This window comes from Nyctereutes procyonoides, unplaced genomic scaffold, assembly GCF_905146905.1.
Source record: "Nyctereutes procyonoides isolate TBG_1078 unplaced genomic scaffold, NYPRO_anot_genome, whole genome shotgun sequence".
Classification (NCBI taxonomy): Eukaryota; Metazoa; Chordata; class Mammalia; order Carnivora; family Canidae; genus Nyctereutes; species Nyctereutes procyonoides.
The window spans coordinates 3821481-3830400 of NW_026575020.1; the positions used below are offsets into that span (position 1 = coordinate 3821481).

At 38.4% G+C, this 8920-nt stretch overlaps 1 protein-coding gene across 1 annotated transcript; it reads left to right on the plus strand.

Moving 5' to 3' along the window:
• The first annotated feature begins 207 nt into the window (after window positions 1-207).
• LOC129515830 (keratin, type I cytoskeletal 26-like) lies at window positions 208-5616 on the plus strand. The gene is made up of 8 exons (XM_055334904.1): window positions 208-709; window positions 1387-1469; window positions 1855-2011; window positions 2143-2304; window positions 2390-2515; window positions 2872-3089; window positions 4313-4380; window positions 5167-5616. Exons 1-8 carry the CDS (start codon window positions 281-283, stop codon window positions 5316-5318), a joined length of 1395 nt encoding a protein of 464 aa, XP_055190879.1. The 5' UTR covers window positions 208-280; the 3' UTR covers window positions 5319-5616.
• Window positions 5617-8920: the final 3304 nt, after the last annotated feature.

Sequence of the window (8920 nt, forward strand, 5' to 3'; positions counted from 1 at the left end):
GAAACTATGATTTAGTATTACTCGGCCAGGCACCTTTTCATAGATCAACAGACCCTTGGGGCGCCTTTCCACCTACAGACTGGACACAATTAAAAATCATCCAATTATGAAAAATAACAATTAGGGAGCAAGTAACATTTTATTACAGATTGAAAGTCAAGACTGAAAGAACCTACTGAGACCTATAAAAGGCCAATGGAGATCACTTCTTCACTTCTATGGATGGTGTGCTTTTGCTTTGCTCCTTGCTGAGAAAGGGTTGCTCCACTGTACTGTCACCATGTCTTTTCAACTTTCTAGTGGATCTAGGAGAGTCTGCTCACGAGCTAGCCCAGGGTGGCTGTCTGGTGGCGGTCCAGGCTTTGGAGCTGGGAATGTGTGCCGTGGATCTGGAGCAGGAAGTAACATTTCTTGTGCTCTTGGGAGCATTTCTTCTGGAGGAGGTTTCTATCATGGTGGTGGGGATGTCTGTGCTGGTTTTCTTGGAAATGAGCATGGCCTCCTTTCTGGGAATGAAAAGGTGACCATGCAGAACCTCAATGACCGCCTGGCGTGCTACCTGGACCATGTACGAGCTCTGGAGGAGGCCAATGCAGACCTAGAGCAGAAAATCAAGGCCTGGTATGAGAAATATGGGCCTGGTTCTTGCCGGGGACTAGATCATGACTATACTAGATATTTCTCTATCATTGAGGATCTTAAAAAGCAGGTAAGAAATATGGACTTCCATACTTTTACTATAGACGTTGGGTGTACGTAACCTAAAAGAGACAAAATATAAAATATAAAGTGTTTAAAATTTTGACATGATGGCAGCCCAGGTGGCTCAGCGGTTTAGCGCCACCTTCAGCCCAGGGCCTGATCCTGGAGACCTGGGGTTGAGTCCCACATCGGGCTCCCTGCATGGAGCCTGCTTCTCCCTCTGCCTCTCTCTCTCTCTCTCTCTCTCTCTCTTTCTGTGTGTGTGTGTGTGTGTGTGTGTCTCAGGAATGAATAAATAAAATATTTTTTTAAAGTTTTTTTACATCATGTAGAATTTGCTCACTCTCCATTCCCAGTGCTTAAAGCAGTGTCTTGGAAAAAAAAATTATGTAATTAAAGACAAATAGTTTCAAAACATATAACCACCTTGTTGATCTTATATTTAGCTCATATTTTTTTTATCAAGAGTATAAAAGTATCTGTAATTGTAAAAACTTATACTTTACTTTGCCTCTTAAGCTCTGGCTATTCGTTATCTGAAGAAAAAGCCAGATTCCTTTCACATAGAAAAAAATGATACTAAAGCAGATACTTGATGGGTTGCGAAGATAAGAATCACATTGAAATCTGGACTCGCCCTTAACTATCAGCACCTAACTATTTTGCACAATCTATCCTATTTAGATTATTTCTGTGACCACCGGTAACTCCAGCATTATACTACAAAATGACAATGCCAGACTGACTGCTGATGACTTCAGGCTGAAGTAGGTGAAAATAACGTAATTAATTATAATAAAGGTAAAATACTACAGTTGGAGTAAAAAAACAGACCTTTTGCTTTAAAAACCGAGATATGAGACTAAATAACTGAAGAAATTAAATGTGCCCTTACAAAAAGAGCTATCATAAATTTTAAACATTTTGATTTAACTACAAAGCACAGTGGATGATAAAAACTGAAGGCACAACTCCTCCAAAACAATCACCCTAATCAGTAGGTGTTCCAAAGTGTATCATCTCTTTGCTGATGCGGTAAGTTTCAGAAGCATGGACAGAACATCCTGTCTTTTGGTATATGAGATGTTGGAGAAAGTTAGGCTTTGCACCTGCCTGAGATTACAATTCTCAAACACTTTACTAACCTTTCAGGTATGAAAACGAACTTACTCTACACCAGAGCGTCGAGGCCGACATCAATGGTCTTCACAGGGTTCTGGATGAGTTGACCCTTTGTACAACTGACCTGGAGATACAGTTTGAAACACTCAGTGAGGAATTGGCGTACCTCAAAAAAAATCACGAGTCGGTGAGGGACCCCACAGGTGGCTTCAGATAGTATCTGATTTCGTTCCTCTCAGGCCCACTGTTCACTTCAGAGCAGAGTGGGAATATTGGTCAAAATTCTACCTTGAGTGTTAATACTGATCCCTTTTCCAGGAAATGAAAGTCCTGCAGTGTGCAGCGGGCGGGGATGTGAATGTGGAGGTGAACGCAGCCCCAGGTGTGGACCTCACGGTCCTGCTGAACAACATGAGGGCCGAGTATGAGGACTTGGCCGAGCAGAACCGCAGGGACGTGGAGACCTGGTTCAATGAGAAGGTATGTCTATGGCAAAGCACACACCACAGGCTCGGTTGGTAGACCACTGAGCTGGTCACTAACCCTTCTGATGATTATGCTACAGAGTGCTTCACTGCAACAGCAGATTTCTGATGATGCAGGAGCGGCCACCACAGCTAGGAATGAGCTGACGGAGCTGAAACGCAATCTGCAAACTTTGGAAATAGAACTTCAGTCGGTCATGGCTACGGTTCGTAGGAGTCCCCACTGATTTGAATGTGTGTGTGTGCATGTAAAGAGATAAATGTACTTCTAACAAAGTGTATATAACTAATCACATATAATTAAATGTGTATAAAATGTGGTAGATCATAAGAACATTGTCCCTAAACATGACTTCTGACTTAACAATCCCAAAACTTTTCCCAATGGGGAGAAAAATTGTTTTGTTTGTTTGTTTGTTTAAAGAATGCTGGCTTACACTAATTTTTCCATTGAAAAGATTTAGACTTTGTTCAAATGCTTCTTTCCATCTTGAGAATGTTTCAAATATGAACATGCCATTTATCTGTTACCCACACAAACCTTGCTTTGTTCTTCCTTCAGAAACATTCCTATGAATGCTCCCTGGCTGAAACGGAAGGCAATTACTGCATCCAGCTCCAGCAAATTCAGGACCAGATTGGATCTATGGAGGAAGAACTGCAACAGATTCGCACAGAGACAGAAGGCCAGAAGCTGGAGTATGAACAGCTCCTTGACATCAAAATATTTTTAGAAAAAGAAATAGAAACGTATTGCAAATTAATAGATGGAGAAGAAAGGTAAATACTAACTTGTGAAAAAAATCATCTCACATCAACTAGATTTTCTTGGAATCCATGTATACCAGTATCACATCCTAGAACTTCCTACTGTAAGGATCATATTCATCTGTGGTCTCAGGAATTTATTATTGCATCCAAGTTAAATGAAAACAGGCAGCCATATCAAATGTCCAAGTATGTGAGGTGTGTGTGTCTACAATAACACATAGGACACTTAAATACCCAATGTTAAGTAATCCCTGTACTCCAGGGGGAGTGATTCTGTGATTTAATGTTGGAGCACATTTCCTTTAACAACACACTCTATATTATTGGTGCTTCACTAGTGACCACATGTGCACCCTGTATGAGGTGAGCTATTACATTTTCATATGAAAGATGAACAATGACTATTTCATTGGCGAAGTCACCATAGCTTGGTAGCCAAGAGCAACAGCCCTGGAAATGTAGCCTTGGGTGAATGTGAACACATGGCTTAACCTCTTTAAATCCCAGTTTCCTTATTGGTATGATTGTGATGACACCAAAACCACACTTTGTGTTCACGACCATAATGCTTCACTGTGTAGGTAAAGTGGTCATGAGAGTGGCTTGCACGCAGAAGGTACTGGGTAATCATCAGTGTCCGTTACCACTAAATGCTTGCCCATGGTCCATAGCAGGAGTGCATACCATCTCCTGCATCTACCAAGGCTAGTGTCAGCCCTCTACAATCTATTTGCATAGGAACTCAACAATGATGCTCCCTCCTTGGAACAAAGTGCTCATTACAGCATTCATTATTCACTTCTTCCACTATACATTTCATGCCATGTTCCGGCTAAATTTTTACACTATACTTCATTTTCAGTGGTGTAAACTGATTGCATCATCACTCTATATTTTCTACAGCACCTAGCCCACCGCCTTTTGCATTGTGGCATCCTGAACATCTTCATTGGCCAGATGACTCACTGAAAAGTCAGAGTCAGAAACTGGAGTCCCCAGATAGTGAGACAAAAGAGATAGCTGGTCACAAGGGGATTTCTGACCATAAACACTCATTTACTCTCTCCCTTCACTATATTGGGGTCATGGAAAGCTTACTTATATGTCTTTTAAACATAAGAGGAATTGAACCCTGTGGAAACCAGAACTCCAAAACTTTTATTCCCGATTCAGTTATTTGTGAGCTTCCTCATGAAAGAAAAAAAATGCAACAATTACTCTTCTCTTCACAGAAAAAGCAAGTCCACATGCTACAAATCAAAAGGACGTGGGCCCATACATTCTGAAAATCAAGTCAAAGGTACAGAAGGTTTTTTTACTTGGTATAAATCTTTTCAACTCTAGCAATTTTATTAAATAAGTCGCTAATTTGTAAACTAAATCAAATTGTTCTAAGGTTAATTGCAGTGAATGAAGAAATCAGGGGTCATTATAGCAGCTGGGTTTTTTTTTTTAAAGATTTATTTATTTATTCATGAGAGACACACAGAGAAAGGCAGAGACATGGACAGAGGCAGAAGCCAACTCCCTGAGAGGATCCCGATATGGGACTCGATCCCAAGACCCCAGGATCACACCTTGAGCCAAAGGCAGATGCTCAACCACTGAGCCACCCAGGTGCCCCATTATGACAGCTTCTTAATGGTTGCATTTTTATATTCCTGTAGAACAGGCATTGTGAAATTTCTGAAATGGAAACTCAATCCCCAAACATTTTTCTTACCTAGAACCTATTATTTTCCCAGTTTCAATTCTTTGGTGAAAGAGCTACTGTATTTTAAACCACAAAAGTAGGCCAAGTTGGCATTTAAAAGAAGACATTACTTGCCTCAGGCCAGTACTGACCTGATAATTAGGTTGCTTTAATCTACATTTTACTTAAACTTTCAAACACTCATTGTTCTAAAAGACAGTAGTAAATAAATATAAGATAGTTCTGGGCCTTGCTGAGCAGTCTTCAAACACAGTCTTATATCTCAATTTACTGCAAACTTGCAAACACTATTTTTTAGAAGCATACCATTGTGACTAAGTACCTTTCAGCCTATTAAGAATGAGTACTAAATTTGCATTTATTTTATTTTAGACTCAAAAGAAGAAATTGTTGTCAAAACAGTGGTTGAGGAACTAGATCAACTTGGTAATGTCCTTTCATTGAGGGTCCATTCAGTTGAAGAAAAATCCTCTAAAATAAGCAACATTACAATGGAGCAACGAGTGTCTTCTAAAGCACCATAGTGAGAAAACAAGTTATTTTAAAAAAACAAAACAAACAAACAAACAACAACAACAACAAAAAAAAAAAAAACAAACAGAGCCTGCCTTTGCAAAATCCCACTGGCCAAATAACCCAAGGAAATAATTCATTTCTGTTCTTAAAAATGCAAGGGTTAGAATTTGTTTTCCTTCTCCTCTTTTTCTCATGTTCTTTCCATGTAATCCTTCTCAGGAGTAAGAAAAATCTTGTTCTCATTATTTTATTTCTATTTCAGGGTACTTTTTGGGCACTCATTAAAAATTTTTCTGTTGCAAATTATTTCTGATGAATCTGGTGCTTTTGAATTTCTACAGCAGTTGATCCCAACGTGAAGGTACTAAGGGTAGGTTGGTAAAATAAAGTGCCTCACACAGTCACATTTACTTCAATTCATGGTTAGATAAATTGGATAGAGCACCAGACCTAATCTCTGGTCCCAAATCGGCCCCTGATCAATCATATAAATAACTAAATCTCCTTGGGCTTGGGCTTTTGTGGATGGAAAAGAAGAGTATTCCCGTTGATCACTAGGATTTGTTCACCCTTATAATGGCCAGTCTGCATGGGTGTTCAGTTAACATGAGTTTGTTGAATTTGAATTTCGATAGCTATTTTTCCATTTTGTAGTACATTCATCTCTCTGCTCCAACCCCAGGGGAGAAAGCTTACTGGTTCAGAATAGTGGAAGAATTCTCAAAAACAACAACAAAAATACATGTTCAAGGAACTGATTGACTCTCTAGAATCCAGGAGGGATTCAGGACTTAGAAGAACCAAGTATGATGGTGAACCAGTCTGAGAGATAAAGCTGAGAGCAGGGTGAATTTACCATGACACTAATGCATAAGCTTCAGATCCCTCATCAGTGCAGGAAAGGCCCTAGCATTATGTTTATAGAGTCATTTTTTTAAAACTTTTGCAAAACTAAGATAATTTTAGCACCATCAATTAAGTCTCCCTATCTCTTTCCACTCCAATTTCTCCTCCATCACTCTTTCCCTCATGTCTGGGGGTGATCTATCATGTCTAAGATGGGGTGACCATACAATGTATTGCATTGTATTGCATAATACAATGTATTATGCAAATGTAACATTTGAGAGAGAGTTAAGGATGCTACTAACCAGATGTTTTAGCAGATGTGAACTGACCTATTTTGGCATTTACACATAAAGTCACCCTAAGTCAAGAGGAAGTTAAAATGAGTGTGATGGAATATATTAATGACGTTCTCATCATTTCCATGGGAGGCTTCCAGGAATATTCCTACTGCCCACTGTGCCCATGCAGTATCATATTATAAAGGTACAAGGTTGCAAGTTGTGATATGAACAAATCCTATAACACCCAGGCCCAGAAATATGTAGATAACAGAAGAGATATAAGGTATGAAGTGTGTGGAACAGAAGCTCATCTATGGAAAAATCTTTTTAGTCATCAAATGTGTAAAATTGTGGAGAATTCATTTTCACTGATGCCTACTAAAGACAAAAATCTCCTTCTGTCAGGAATGTAATGGGTAATGTAACATATTTATTGTTTTTAGTATTGCTCTGTGCTCCTTATATACAAGAATTTTTATAAATTTTATTTTTGCACAATTCCTATAAAAATCTTCACATATGACAACTCCATACTTATGAGAATTGCATTCCCCTGGGAGTGAGCACAAGGCATATGGCTCTTTATAACTCATTTCAATGCACTCTACAGAACACTCCAGAGAAAGAGCTCCACAACTATGTGGACAAGCTGATTCATCTTGTGGAGGTCAGCCAACCTCCCTCTTCCCCAATTCAATGCTTGCACACTGAGCCCATTGTCAAAGTGGCCATTGTGACAAATATGGAGGCTATAGCTCAGACTCCATCTCTCTAAGGCTGGTCAAGTTACTGACCTGCCATCAGCAGACATAGAAACTAAATATATTAATGAAGATTCCATAGAAACTTTTTTTAGAAGGAAAACTAACCATATGCTGTCAGGATGATTCTGCTGAATCCCTTTATCTAGGAGGGAACAACAAATTTTCCTTAACAAAAGTAACACATTTCATTCAAATATAGGTTTGCCTTTCAATTCCTATAGTACTTCTGCTAGCACTACCATCTGAGGAACAAAAATTGAGTAAGCTTCAGGCCCTCAGAACAGGCCCTGGATCTACCCCTAGCAACTGGATTAAAGTCATAATAGCTTCCAGAAAGATAGCTTCCAGAATGGCCTCCAGAAGGATAAAACAGAGACAATTGGAGGAAAGCAATATCCGAAGAGATAAAGAGCTAAAATTTTTCCAGAACTAATGAAAAACACCAGTTCACAGATTAAAGAAGTCCTATGCATTGGAATAAAATGAACTGTACAGGAATCAGATCACAGTAAAGCTGAAGACAAGATAAAAAAATTCACATATGGATAAGTCATAGTGAAACCACAAAACAATGAAGATAATAGAATATCTTTAAAATCAGGCAAATGCGGAGAAATGTTTACCTTCAAGTGAGTGGCAGCAAGAATGAATGCCAGCTTCTCAGCAGCAACAATGGGAATCCAAAGGACAGTAGAAGAATATCTTCAATGTGCTGATAGAAATCCTAAATGGCCAATAAATGTATGAAAGTGTTCAACCTCACTAGCAATCAGAGAAATAGAAGCTGAAACCACATGAGATACCATTATATAATTCCCAGCTTGGCAAAACTTTTTAAATATTTGGCACAATTCATCCATTCTACTGTTGAATTGCTTCCAGTTTGGGACTAGTATGAATAATACTACCATAAACATTCTGTACATGGCACCTACTACATGTGCATGTGTTTCTCTAGAGCGCAACCCACATAAATGCTATCTACAAGATTCACTTCAAACATACCAAATACAGGTAGATTGAAAGTAAAAGAATGGTAAAAGATATATCATGCAAACATTAATCCAAAAAAATTATTTTTACTTTGTAAATACATGGGGTGATGGATGTTCTTGACTTACTGTGGTGATCATTTTATAATACACACATATATGGAATCATTATGTTTTACACATGAAATTAATACAATGTTACATGTCAATTATACCTCCATTTTTTTTAAAAAATTAATTTACTTTTAATAAATCAGGAGTGGCTGTATTAGTATCAGACAAAGCAATCCTAAATATGTAAAACAAAAACTCTCCCAAACACATGAAGCAAAATCTAATAGAGTGGAAAGAAGTAATAGACAAATCCATTAGAATGCATATTGTATTATTGCATTTATGTAATATTTGTGAAATAAAATAATTACAGAGATGGAGAACAGATTCATAGTTGCCAGAGGTTAGAGATTGGGAGGGAGGAGCAGGTGTGGTTGTAAAAGGGTTAGCATAAGAGTCTTATGAAAATGGCACAGTTAAGTATCTTGATTATGGTAGTGGCTGCATGAGGCCACACATGTGTAAAATTGCATAGAGCTACAACATATCCACTTGCACACACGTACACACACACACACAAATAAATGTTTATATAAGTGGCAAAATCTGAATAAACACTATGAATTGTACTAATGTCAATTTCCTGAATTTAATACTGTACTACAGTTAT